At 39.7% G+C, this 14,238-nt stretch overlaps 1 protein-coding gene across 1 annotated transcript in view; it reads right to left on the bottom strand.

The window, feature by feature from the left end:
* The window catches only part of CSN6 (COP9 signalosome subunit 6), a 42,919-nt gene that overhangs the window by 26,425 nt on the left and 2,256 nt on the right, over positions 1-14,238 (bottom strand). The window contains exon 2 of the mRNA XM_067158088.2: positions 6,676-6,807. Coding sequence (XP_067014189.1) covers positions 6,676-6,807 — 132 coding nt within the window. The remainder of the gene's footprint in view (positions 1-6,675; positions 6,808-14,238) is intronic.

The following is a 14,238-nucleotide window of genomic DNA, read 5'->3' on the forward strand; positions in this document are numbered from 1 at the left end:
TTGACTCAAATAAGTGTAAATAACAAGGATAATGGGCGCCACCTGCCAAACAATTGCAGGAATATTTAATTATGTAGAGCAACGAGCCACTCCCTCTCCCAAGGCGACGGTCATCAGGCTGACGAGGCTCCAGACTTACTTTATAACCTTACCTGTTGCTATATAACCCCTGAAATTAAACTTGGGTAACATGCCAGGTTCAGCCTCACTCCACTGACAAAAGACTCACTTTAAGTTTGATTCTATGACTTTACTCCCAGAATAAGAACTAATATGTGACAAACACCAACAAAATCAACACTTATGTAACCCACTTAGTGCTTGCTGTTTACATAGAGCAAATATACACAATACTACCCAACAAAATCATCTCTTCACGAGATTTATTCGTTTGCCGTCTACAAAGGCAAATTACACATCATTAAAGTCACCAAAAAAAAATAGAACATCATTATACTTTTAACATACCTCCAGGTAAGTGCCCCACTGCACTCCACTGTTACCGTGAATCCTAATCTGGCAGAGAAAAGTACGACGACTATTTCTCTACATATGGATGCAACCTTCTTTACTAACAGCATCCCTAACCTTATTTACACTTCTTCGTCGACGTCTTGAATCCTTTCCAATTGCCGGCTGGACAGAAAGCGTTACATGTCCGGAGGCAAGCAAACAGCAAAATTCTCCATCAACTGAAGCTGCATACTCGGCTGACAAGTTACAAACAAACACTTTCTTTTTCAGAAAGTCCACTGCAAAGCCAGTAAGTCGTCGTGATTATACCATGTTCACTCCGTAACAGATACGAACAATAGCAGATCGTATAGCAAACTGCGCAAATACGTAGCTCCCGCAGACCAGTACAAATGAGAAACGCACAGTATCAGCATCAGAGTCAGAAACAGAATGAGAATCAGAATAACTCGCCGCACACGCGTACACACTTATATATGCTTGCTACACGTGGTTATAGCGTCCTGAAAAGTTTACTGGTAGCAACGCTCACACCGGCACTTCTTCCCGCGTCACTCTGTCAACCCAAACCTCGCTCAAAACAAAGCCCTCGCATTGGCTATCGAGTATATGATGTGACATAGACCGTCCACTCATGTATGTCCACATTGATCTACTCCAATTCTTCAACCGATACAACCTGCCGTACCCCGTGTTTCCAAGCCACTTAGTTGCAACACACACAACTGACCTCAACCGTCCTTCCCGATATAGTCGCTGTTTTCCCGGTTGCACAATCCTAACGGCTAGGCCATATTTACAGACTCTTACCCAAACGGAAATTTATACAAAATATTTTTTTTTTTTTTTTTTTTTTTTTTTTTTTTTTTTTGCTAAGGGCTTTACGTCGCACCGACACAGATAGGTCTTATGACGACGATGGGATAGGAAAGGCCTAGGAGTTGGAAGGAAGCGGCCGTGGCCTTAATTAAGGTACAGCCCCAGCATTTGCCTGGCGTGAAAATGGGAAACCACGGAAAACCATTTTCAGGGCTGCCGATAGTGGGATTCGAACCTACTATCTCCCGGATGCAAGCTCTCAGCCGCGCGCCTCTACGCGCACGGCCAACTCGCCCGGTATATACAAAATATGATGATGAACATATGCAATATTCCCTAACTATACATTCTTCTTATAATATTACGTTTATACATTGTAAATAAACAAAATTACATGATTTTAACATTACAAACTATATACGAAAATTTTCTAACCTAAAAACTCGGGAATCGTACATACATACGGTTACAGAACCTAAAGATTAACGCTTGTGTTCATTGTCCAATATTTTTCATCTAAGTTTCTAAGTTTTCCTTATACAGCTGATGATGACCACTAAGTGGTCGAAACATGTTCTGTGAGTGATAATGTATATTTAATTTTGCCCAACGCAAAAAATGCTATATGGTAGAGACGGCGGTGGTTGTCAATTGGTGCGTGTTGAAACCTTATAAACTCAGTGCTGTAGTGTTTTGGTGAAGCTATTAGTGTCCAGTTCAATTCCTAGAGTGAATTTTAATTCGAGGAAGTGTTATTCACAAGAATAAAAGTGTGGTATAGTAAATATTAGTTGAATATTAACATCACACAGTTCAGTTTTGAAAGGGAAGCCATCTTACTTTGTGACGCGAACAGGGTGCGCTCCTTATATTGGGTTAGGCTTCAAAGACGCAGCCCTCTTGAGTTTGTAAAGATCAAGCAGACAATGGGAGACAATCAAAGAGAAAACAAATGTGCAAAATGCGATACAGCATTCTCAAATGAAGATAGTGTTATTGGCTGCGACGGAGTATGTAATCTCTGGTTTCACAGAAAATGCACGTCAGTCAATGTAACGGAATTCAAGGCCCTATCATCAAATAATGGATCCCTCATGTGGATGTGCGGGTCGTGTAGGCATCGTCTAAAAAACTACGGGCTCAATTCTGCTATACAAGAGAACGATGAAGCCAGGCAAGCCACACTCGAAAACAAACAAACATGTGACGACATCAAAAAGAAACTAGAAGTAGTGAGTGAAGAGTTGATGAAAAAAATGACACTTATCTTGGAAACACAACTTCAACAAGCTGAAATATTAGCTTCAGGACTAGGAAAAGTCTCGAATAAACCAGTACAGGACCCAGAGGGATTAAAGCAAAGAAAATCTATTACCAACAAGGAGGAAGAATGGACAAAACATAAGAATACCAACAACAACAGGGAAATTGCTAGGAGTATGATTGAGTTCGGAAACCCTACAACAACAGCCCAACACAGGTTATCCTCTCCTAGAAGAGATACAAGACAATATGAATCACCAAGAAGACTCCCCCAACAAGGCACAGGAGGCAAAGAAAAAGGAAAACTAAGAGCAGCACCCAGGACAGCATGGGTGTACGTGGGAAGACTGAAGGATGACATCACAGAAGAAGATCTGAAAGAACATCTCTCAAACAACGGTATCACTAAAGTAATTGAATGCGAACAATTACCCACTCGAGGATCAAACAAAGCGTTTAAAATAGGCATACCTATGGAAGAACGGGAAATAGTCTTTGACCCAGAATTCTGGCCAAATGGAGTAACCTACCGCACTTATCGATTTCGTAAGCAATAAAGACGAGACTCCAAGAGAATTCCAGAAGACGACAGGCAAGACATTGGATATACTACTCTGGAATGTGGAAGGGTTAAAGAGTATTGTTAATACAGCACCAGATGATATTTGGATAGGACAAGATGTAATAATAGCTACAGAAACTTTTTTGACGGAGCCTTTTGGCATCACAGGTTACTACACAGCACACTCTTTTGCTAAACCAAAAGCTTTAGGCAGACCGGAGGGAGGTGTATCCCTTATGTTCAAACACACCATAGGAAAAATTAAAGAGATAGTAAAGGAAGAAAACATGACAATCGTAAAATCCACGGACATTACAGTAGTGGGGATGTATATTACATATGGCACGTCAATAGAAGATACAGCGGAGCAGGTATTAGGGGCTATATCACAAGTGAGAACAGAAGAAAACGTAATTATTGCAGGAGATTTCAACTGCAGAATTGACAAACCAAATAACAAAACAACAACTATACTGAATATTCTACAGGAGGAAGGTTTTAAACTCATCAATAAGGCCGAAGATATAACCTATATAGCGTACAATGGAACAAGCACAATAGACTTAGTTTTTTATAGAGGAAAGAAGATCATAGTTAAAAACCAAAAAAGGAAATGGAATACCTTAAACACACTGCTCACTAAACATATCCCCATACATACCAGATTTCTACTAGTAAGAAACATAGATGAAAAGACACTTCCTGACCCACATAAAACAACAAGGAAAATAAACTTAGAAATGCTACAAAACAATACACAGGCTATAGAAAGCGCGAAGCGACACCTAAGAGACAATGATATCAATCTCACCATGACTACCATTCAAGATGCTATAATTGCAGCAACGGTACCAGCCAAAATAAGGAAATCGAAACCATGGTTTGACACTGAGTGCTACCAACACCGAAGAAAAACGTTAGATGCCCTACACAAAGCAAGACTCAAAAATTTAAAAGATGACCTAGAGGAATATGCTAGGAAGAGAAAGGAATACAAGATACTCTTGAAAAGCAAGAAATCACAATTTATAGAAAAAGAAGCACTAAGAGAAGCAGATGAAGCACGCAAGGACCCCTACATAGCACTTAGAAGAAAGGTCACCAGAACATCAGATGAAATCCAAATGGAAAGTTGGGAATGCCACTTCTCTCGAATTTTAAATAAAAGACAGACAAACAAATCACATGATAGTAGGACACCGAATGAGGAGGAAAAGGCCTCCCAAATAACAACAGAAGAGGTTGAAACAATAATCAAAAACACAAAAAACAAAAAGGCAGCAGGACCAGACGGTATTTATAATGAGATGTTAAAGGAATCAAGAGGAGTGTTAATTGAAATATGGACAGAGTTATTCAATAAATGCCTCAGCTCAGGAGAAATTCCAGATAACTGGAGAAAGTCGACAATCAAAGTCCTATACAAGGGATCAGGGGATACAAATAATCCGAATTCTTACCGTGGTATAGCACTTGAAAATAACATATTTAAAATCTATACAAAGTTACTCAACAAACGTCTCATGGAGACAATAGATCCATTGATTCCAGACCAACAATTTGGCTTTAGAGAAGGAAGGTCCACCTTACAGGCCGTACGTAATCTTCTTAATGACATTGACCAAGCGCTGAGACATCCAAAAGGCAAATTCAGAACCGTCTTCATCGACTACACAAAAGCCTTTGATTTGTTGAATAGGACAAAACTCGTAGCAAAAATGGAATCCATGACAAACGGAGGAAATGAAGTTACAACAGCCATAAGAAATATACTGACCTACAACAGAATAGAAATAAAGGACGGAATAACAACTTCAAGAGAGATCCTGCAGACAAATGGGGTTCTACAGGGGGATCCCATCAGCCCCACCCTATTCAACATCGCCACCGCAGATATCGTGAATATCTTAGAAAAATCGAATTCATTATCTTTATATATGTACGCAGACGACATGGTCATAGGTTCCTCAAACAGACTTGAATTACAAGAAGCACTAAATGACTTACATAACTGGGCAGAAGAAAATGACTTCAGTATCAATAGTAACAAAACAAAATACATGGTGTTCCGGAAAGGTGGAAGATTAGCAACAGAGGATAAAATTACTTTAGGAGAGAAAGAACTGCAGACAGTAAACTACTATAAATATCTAGGAATCACCCTACAAACAACACGCAATTCATTCAGGATACACGTAAAGGAAAGAATAACAGCTGCTATAAGAGGAATATATGACATAAAGAACATAACCAATCTATCCCTCCAGACGGCTATGATCTTATTTAATGCCAAAATATCGCCAGTGCTGACCTACGGATTAGAATTGATATGGGAAAACCTATCTTTTTCAGACCTAAACTCAATGGAGAAAGTAAAAGCCCGATATCTGAAAAGAGCACTTGGAGTGGCAACAACAACACCTTCTAGGCTTGTTTACGAATTGGCAAGAGAAACCTTCTACATCGAGGACTTACGTTACAAACTATCCCTGCCATCTACTGAGCAAGCGACAAAACTGATCCAGACAAGAGAGAAGAAGCGCGAAGAAATCCCTCTGGACTTCTATAGCACAGATGCAATGATCGACAGGAGATGGGTAAAAGAAAATCAAGAACTTAGAAATGTAATTACAAGATTGGCAGTTCATGGTTTTCACCATAAAATATGTAAAAACAAAAAGTTTCACGAACCAAACAATGAATGTGTATGTGCATTGTGTAATAACCACTGTGACAGATACCATATAACCATGTGTCCTAAACGAGAAAGATCGATCGTGGACTATAGCAAAGAGTAACTATATAGGTGCGAATTTTCCTTTTACTTCATCTATGTACATTAGTATGCAATAATAATGATATAAAAAATAAAGTATCGATTAGGTGGTTCTTTAATTATACTTGTTGATTATACTCATCGATACGGTCATGATGTGGACAACTTGCAATTCAAGCAGAGCTGTCGAAATGCATTCTGCCTCCTACCAATTGTTGTGGATACTCTCTGCTTTATGATTTCCGAGGATTCTCTAAACAATACTACCCGAATGCGACGCTAAGATGGTCCCTTATGCAAGTTCACCGCCGATCGCTCTTCCAGTACGGTACAGTACTTCCTCAAATTGCCGCAATGACGGGACGTTTAACACCAAGATCCGTAAATATGCCATAGCCGTCCTTTCATGAGATACAGTTCCTTGAAAAAAAAAAAAAAAAAAAGTGCGATTGAGGATTTAGCATTGATGGGACCGAAATTTATGGACGGTTGGTCCGGGAAATCGTTTCTTCGGGGAACGGTTAATGCGGGATTTTTACAATGTGATTTAATTAGGATGCTCGCGGGACCACATAATTTGAATGAATAATATGGGAAAACGTAGTTTCCTGGAACGTATAATCAAGGTTCTACTGTATTAAACATTTTGCTCATTAACACGGAATTGTGCATACTGTTTCTGAGTTTTGACTAAGTATAACATATCCCAATCTGTTTAATGGATAATATAATTGGAGGTAAGCTGTCAAAAGAGGAGAAAAGTCTACAGTATAAAACTTACACTGTTCTTCCTTAGTGTTGTAATAGTCTCGGTCAATGATGATGTCGCCCCCAATAGTATTGAAGAGCAGCTCAAACGAATTCATGATCTCAATATTACGACCCTTCTGCTTGCCGATGAGAGCTCCAATAACTGCAGAAAGAAAAAATCAATTATAGTACAATAATCTCTAGATGAGACAGTACAAACACACACTGATTCATCCAGTTAGTAGCAAGTATGTACAACAGTAATATTGTAATGGTACAATAACATCCGTCATCCCAATGTGCGGCACGGGAAGAGCAATCTAGCCAGCCGCAGTAGCAGTGACATCACCTGTAGTGCCATTTCTATGAGTTTTGACTTGACAGTTAACCGGAAGTCAGACACTGGTGTCAAACTGTTACAGCTGATTCATGACATACAACACGAATGGAAATGTATATACTCGAATATAAGTCCAGAATCAATTATTCTTTGTAGCGACATGCATGACTCACATAAAAATAACAACAACATATTTAGGATAAGATAAAAATATATCAGATATTAGATAAAACATGAAAAAGTGACATTTCTACTCACCATCTAGAATCAATTACATTTCTCGTAAGGAAGGAAAAATCCTACAAAGAGAATACACCACTCATTTCTGACTCACTATTGGCATTGTCATCGTCTGTTGAGGTTTTGCTCTCACTTGACCGTGACGAGATAATGTCTTCAACATAATTGTCCGTGATACTTTCCCTCTCCCAAGCTTCACTTATCTCGGATTGTGTCTCATGAGCATGCTCCACTTACACGACCTACGGCTTCCTGAAGAAGTCTTTCATCTTCCGAAGCTGTGAAGAGTCGGTTATTAGAAGCTACATATTCCTTCACTTGGGCCCAAATCAGTTCTATGGCGTTAAAATGGCAATGGTACGGTGGAAGGCGAACAACTTTATGTCTATTTCATTCACCACGTTGTACCGGGAACGCCGCTACGAGAGAAGTCCGAAGCATGTTTGTTGAACTTCGCGTGAGGAGGAAGGTAGGCAGCCCGCCGAACGCAGTGACATACCCAGCGAGTGACGTGGCCGCCGTAAGCCAACTATTCGTGCCATATATGGTAATGTTCCAGCTCACCCTTAAAAGTACATTTTGAGCTACTTTACCGCTATTTTGACACTGCCATCTTAAAAACCTTTACAATGGACGTCATCTGTCAAGATTTCAAGAAAATCTACTGAGTATTATAGAAGTTATAACGGTAGACAGTACCCGAGTTCTAGACACTTCCATGCGAACGTGTATAAAAGGAGGACCACCCGACCTATGAAGTCAGTGTCTGTCACTCCGCCGTCTCCGTGACACGGGTGACAGGAGAAGTATTGTGTGTGTCGAACTTCTGGTTGACAGTCTGCGAAATCCAAGTATTGGAACTTCGGCATTTTCTCTAAGTGTTGTATCGGGACTTTATCATATTCTTGAAGTGCCTGAAGTGGACTTTGTTATTTTCTGCAAGCATCGTGTTGGAACTTTGTCATATTGACACATTGGAACTTTGTTATTTTTCGTGTGTCGTGACTGGACTTTGATATTTTCTTAAAGTGCCATATAGGAACTTAGTTATTTTTTCGGAAGCGTTACATTGGAACTTTGTTATTTTCGCCAAGTGTCGCAATAAGACTTTATTATTTTCTTAAGGTGACATATTGGAACATTGTCATCAGAACTTTATTTTCTTCGAGTGTCGTGTTGGGACTTTAATATTTTGACATATCAGAACTTTGTTATTTCTACACATTGGAACTTTGTTATTTTTTTTTGAAGTGCCACATAGGGACTTACTTATTCGACGACGATTGAAAGGACTTTGAATTTTCACAAGTGTTGTGTATCGCATTGAATTTACGTTTCGAACTTATTCGAACTTGTATTTTTTCAATCAATTTCTGGAACATTGAAGTTTTCCGAGCGTGTAGGATGAACTTGTGCCCTACCAACATAAACTTTCGTGTGAACGATATGACTTGTTTTCTCAAGTGCCTCATTGAATTCATGCCTTGTAAAGACTATGAAACTTAGGGGACGTTCAACATTACGTTTAATTGTGAAATATGCAATACTTTCCAAGTGCTGCACAGGGACTTAAGTTTTGATTCTTAAAGACTGTGACAATTCAGAATACGCATATCGCATTCCCAGAAAGCCTAGAACTTTCCAGTATTTTGAGTGATCCATAATTTATGAAGTCAGACTTTTTCTTTCAAATATTATTTTCTTTAATGGCTATTCAGTTCGCCTATTGACGGAACAGGACAGTTTCCGAGTGCTACTTGTTCAGTTCATTGCCAATATGTTTTAAATCTTTAGAACTATGCATTTAGGACTGCAGTGACAGTAATCCTCTAGAACATTCTGACTTACAGTGAGCTTGCATTATGAACTTGCATTTCTACCAGTACTTGTTCTTCGAGTGATTATTCCAGAACGTTTTGATTTAATATCTAGAGTGCAGTAACTATAATTAAAAGGTCATATCTGTTCGGACAGTGCCATGAATGTGTGGAGTGCCGTGCAGGAAATTCAAGTGTGAATTACATCTCGAATCGAACCCAGGAACATGTGCCAATCTTCAAGACATTCCAGAACATTACATGTAATAAATATCATTTTTGGTCCGTATTGATGATATTTGATTGAAATAATAACATTAAGTTATTTATTAGACCACCTAATCAATACAAAATCATCTTGGATGATTTACATAGATTTGTTAGCTAATAGTGGTACATGTTTCGCCTTCCCTGAAGGCATCATCAGCCATAGTCTTAACCTTAAATTAAAAATAAGCGTCTAAATAACATGTAGTAATGAAATGAATTTTAAAATCTTGAAGAGATTTGAAGTAAAATAACATTAAAAATAACAATGATGGTTTGAAAATACAATGTGATGAGATATAATAGTGGAAGTATTGACAAAATTAACTTAGAAGGCTGCTAAAATAAGTACAATGGATAAAACAACAGATTGTTATACAACAAGTAGTAAGATTGCATAAAAGTAAAGTTGATAGTCTGGCGGTTATAATTAGACGATGGCGAAAAATCGCATATAATCAAAGTAAAGAAGAGAGAATAAAAGTCAAAGTTAGTCGAGAGATCCGGAGTTAATCATGATCTTGAAGATAAAAGACGAAAGTCAGATGCATATGGTGAAGTTGTAGAACACGTTGAGGTTATGAAGTTGGTGAATAGAAGTTGAAGAACAGTTTCAAATAGGATCACTATGGGCCATCTCAAAATTTGAAGTGATGTTCAAATGTTGTAAATTGTGAGTTTGTAGATATTCTAGTTGAAAAAGCATATAAAAGTGGAATCATTTGACGGTGACAAAGATAGCTTGTAACATTATGAGTTAGAAGTATTTGCATCAGTAGACTTCTTGCTACGTGTGTTATAAGGCAGCGCTCAAATGTCAAGTCGAAACTCATAAGAACTAAACTATATAGGGTCGCCTGCTCGCTCCAACTGCACTACTCATGGATGAGCCTGAAGCTCACTCAGTGACGGAGCAAGACCACAGTAGAAACAACTCGAAGCTGAAAGCAGACCTTTTCATTTCTAGAGAGATCCAGGGGCTTTTACTTTGCAAAGCACCTGGAAAGACTGCCCTCTCTCTAAAAAAAAAAAAAAAAAAGCAAATGAGGAAACAGAGTAAGTTTGATTTCAGTTCTACCAGCAATTGAGAATGAGGAGTACAGCGTAGTGACAGCGCTGCGCAATTCACACTTTATTACCATAGGAAAAGTGGTGGTGTGCTGAGAGTGTGATAGGAAACTAGGCTGTTAAAAACAAACTCAATTATAACAGCACACATGGAGCGCACTTCACAACAAAGCGGCTGCATTCAGTAAAAAAGCATACTTTAAAACACAAACACAAAAAGATGCCTCTCAAAGCAAGTTTCATGAAGACACGCATGAAGGCATGATCGCAGCAAGCATACCACGGAACAAAGTTCAGGTGCCAAAATACCACGCTTTTCTCTAGAAGTCCTGTTGTCACCAATTCCTGACAAATCTACACTTTGTAAGGGATATCTTGATTCCTGGTACGTTAATGCTGTAGACTCCATTAGAACAAAAACTGGCTCTCTTACATCTGGATTGCTTTGGACCAATACATTATAAACTTGGTTGTGGGACAGCGCACCCACACCATATATAACTACCAGCTGAATTCTAAAATGAACAGATCATGCAAACAGTTGCCCAATTCATTAATGACATACTAAAAGTACTGCAGCCTGGAAGAATGTTCTATTAATGCAGGTACTGTACACTGACTCAGCAGTTTATATGATGTAACTGCACTTGAAGTATTCCATTCCCACCCCATTCATTTCACATGTTTGGCCCATATTATTCACCATGTTTCAGAAGAGGTATGAAGTCACTTCCCGTAAATCAATGATCCTGCTTCTTCAACCAAGAAGGTGTGGTGTCAGTTGACACTCAGCCACCCAAAGTTTGCAACATTATAATGAAGTGAAAATAATGCAAATCTTACTACTATTTCCTTTTAGAGGAGAGATGTGTTCATTGCGATATCTAAGAAACCACAGTCCGTCCCCCAGAAGTACATTTACTTTTATAACCTAATAAAGAGCCCCCTGCCATAGTCCATTGATAAAGTAGCTACTTGCAATCCTACTGATCAACGTGAACAGAATGCAACGCCATTGCCATCAATGCTGATAATTACACTGCGTTACCAACCCCGGCTGAATAATATCACAAACACCATATAAAGGAAACAATAGAGTGCCTTAGGCGAAACAGAATAGGCTCTTATCGCCCTACAGAATGCTAGAGTCCCAAAAGCCGCTTTGCGGCTCTAACCCAGGGGCTTATGCCCCCAGACCCCCTTTGCTTGGTCACAGTCCAATGGTTTTGTCACTAACCAGCTCTAACCTATTCAGGCCAATCGCTTTGTCACTAGCCGGACCTAACCAATCCAGACCAATCGCTTTCTCACTGACCCGAAATATAAATTAATTCAGCCAGCTTTTCCACACTGTCCAATATATAATGCGCTGCTATCAATCCAATGTCACTAGTCTTAGTTCCCAAATGAACAGGTTGGCAGCACTGTTAGACCGCCCGAGCATGTACTCACGTCCTCAGCGAGAAATAAACAAACTACAGTCATTCCATGCGCAACTGAATGCAGTGAGTATTGGGTGGTAGTGTTGGCTACTGAATGCATGATTCGAAGCAGTGTATCGATTCATTCAAGTGTCCGAGTGAATCGATTCACAGGAACGGCGAGCTCACGGCACACGATTCAGCTTACTCCCAGCGGACAGTGCTGAGTGGCGCACTCACTGGACGTTGACGGGGAGCCGAGCTTCCGCTGCAGCGAGACAGTGAATCATGGCACATCGAAAGAATCGTGAACGAGTGCGGCTCAGTGAGACACATGATACACACGGCTCCTTATCGGCTCACTGGACACGCGGAGAGCCGAGCTTCCGCTGCAGCGAGACAGTGAATCATGGCACATCGAAAGAATCGTGAACGAGCGCGGCTCAGTGAGACACATGATACACATGGCTCCTTATCGGCTCACTGGACATGCAGAGAGCCGAGCTTCCGCTGCAGCGAGACAGTGAATCATGGCACACCGAAAGAATCGTGAACGAGCACGGCTGAGTGAGACACAAGATACACACGGCTCCTTATCGGCTCACTGCAGCGAGACATACAGTGAGCCATGCTACACTGAAAGAATCGTATGCTACAATGGACTCTCGAGCTCAGCTCATATGAAAATAATACCCATTTGCATTCACTGTCCTCTTCTTACAGGCAGGTTTAAATAATAGATGGATTTATTTGCAGTGTTAAAAAGGTAGTCACAACATAATTCTGAAGTAGCTAGTAAGTAGGTAGGCTATTAGGTTATACTATTTATTAGTTTAATGAATCTTAGTATTATAACTTAGTTGACATTTGACAATTAAACTCGACTCTAGCCTGCCCTATGACTATGAGTCATGCTCATGACCATTCAAAAGTACCTGTTTTATATTGGGAAGAACGGCTCAGTATTCTCTCAGTTCATATGTCACATCGTTGCACAAGACTTCAATCATATGTGGACAGACGCAATAACAGTATGTTGAATCAGAAAACCAGCGGGCTACTGTACATCTCGGGTAGCCTATACAAAATATGACTATTAAAAAAAATCCTCAGCTGATAGAAATTTTTTTTTTTTTTTAAATGACTGAGCGAGTTGTCGTGCGGTTAATATCGCGTGGCTATGTGCTTGCATTCGGGGGATAGTAGGTTCGAATCCCACCGTCGGCAGCCGTTAAGATGGTTTTTCGGTAGATTCCCCATTTTCACACCAGGAAATGGTGGGACTGTACCTTAATTCAGGCCATGGCTGCTACCTTCCTAATCCTAACCTTTCCCACCCTGCGTCGCCGGAAACCTTTCATGTATTAGAGCAACTAGCACTTTTTCTAAGAAAGGAGTTCATAGTATGAAGACCAGATGGCAGCTGCAAGCACTGAATGCTGTTGCTGCTGTCTTACCAGCACATACTACACAGATGCAGTAGGAGCGGTGACCAATGAGCCGTGAATCGGATCACTGTATCGATTCAGTAACGTGAACGGAATCAAATGAATCGATTCAGTAAAATGAATCGAATGTCCCATCACTATTGGGTGGCACAGCGTCAACTAATGATCCCCAAATTAACATGATTGGGCACTTGGATCAGTTAATTTCTACAATGAATATAGCCTACTTTCAAGATGTTAAGACTGCTGTTGACTCCCTCCTGAGTGAGAGATAAACAAAACATCTTTCAGAATCCTAAAAGTGCTAATGATGTTGCACACATCAAAGCTAACTCTGGCTGGATTCCTGAAAATATAAAAAAAAGTTTGTAACTTGTAGGTTATTCCTCATGAAATCGATGATCATCATATGTGACATGAGAAATAAATTGAATGCTGTTCATAGGTTACTAGGTCAAAAATTCATGAAAATGTTTAAATCACTTCTTGAGAGAAATCCAGGTTACACCAGTTTGTTTATTGATAACCAGATCCTCAGTGAAGAGTAACGAGAGTCTCCAAAAGACATCACTCCCAAACACATCCATTTATGTAAGTATGCACCAGTGACCTAATGAGATGCTGAACGATCATTTTCAGAGTACAAGAATATACTCTTCGATAGCAGACGAATCTGACACCTGAGAATATAGAGAAATACCCTATAATATACTGTGCAGCGCTCTCCCTCAGATCATTTTAATGGGTGCACCGCCCTGCTGTTTTTACAGACCGCTAAGCTAACATAACCTAGATATAGTTACATAATATTAATACAATGTTGAGTGACTGGATGTTCCAAATTAAAATGTAAGTACTGTAAAACTGTTTATTTGAATGATAAATCTCCGTTAATGTCAGCATAATTGTATCAATTACATCGGAGTTCAAGTGTTTAGCTTGACTATCACGCAGTGTCGTGCGCGAGCGGTGTCTGGATTAGCATGTAATCGC

The sequence above is a fragment of the Anabrus simplex genome, chromosome 14 (assembly GCF_040414725.1).
Source record: "Anabrus simplex isolate iqAnaSimp1 chromosome 14, ASM4041472v1, whole genome shotgun sequence".
In the NCBI taxonomy this organism is placed as follows: Eukaryota; Metazoa; Arthropoda; class Insecta; order Orthoptera; family Tettigoniidae; genus Anabrus; species Anabrus simplex.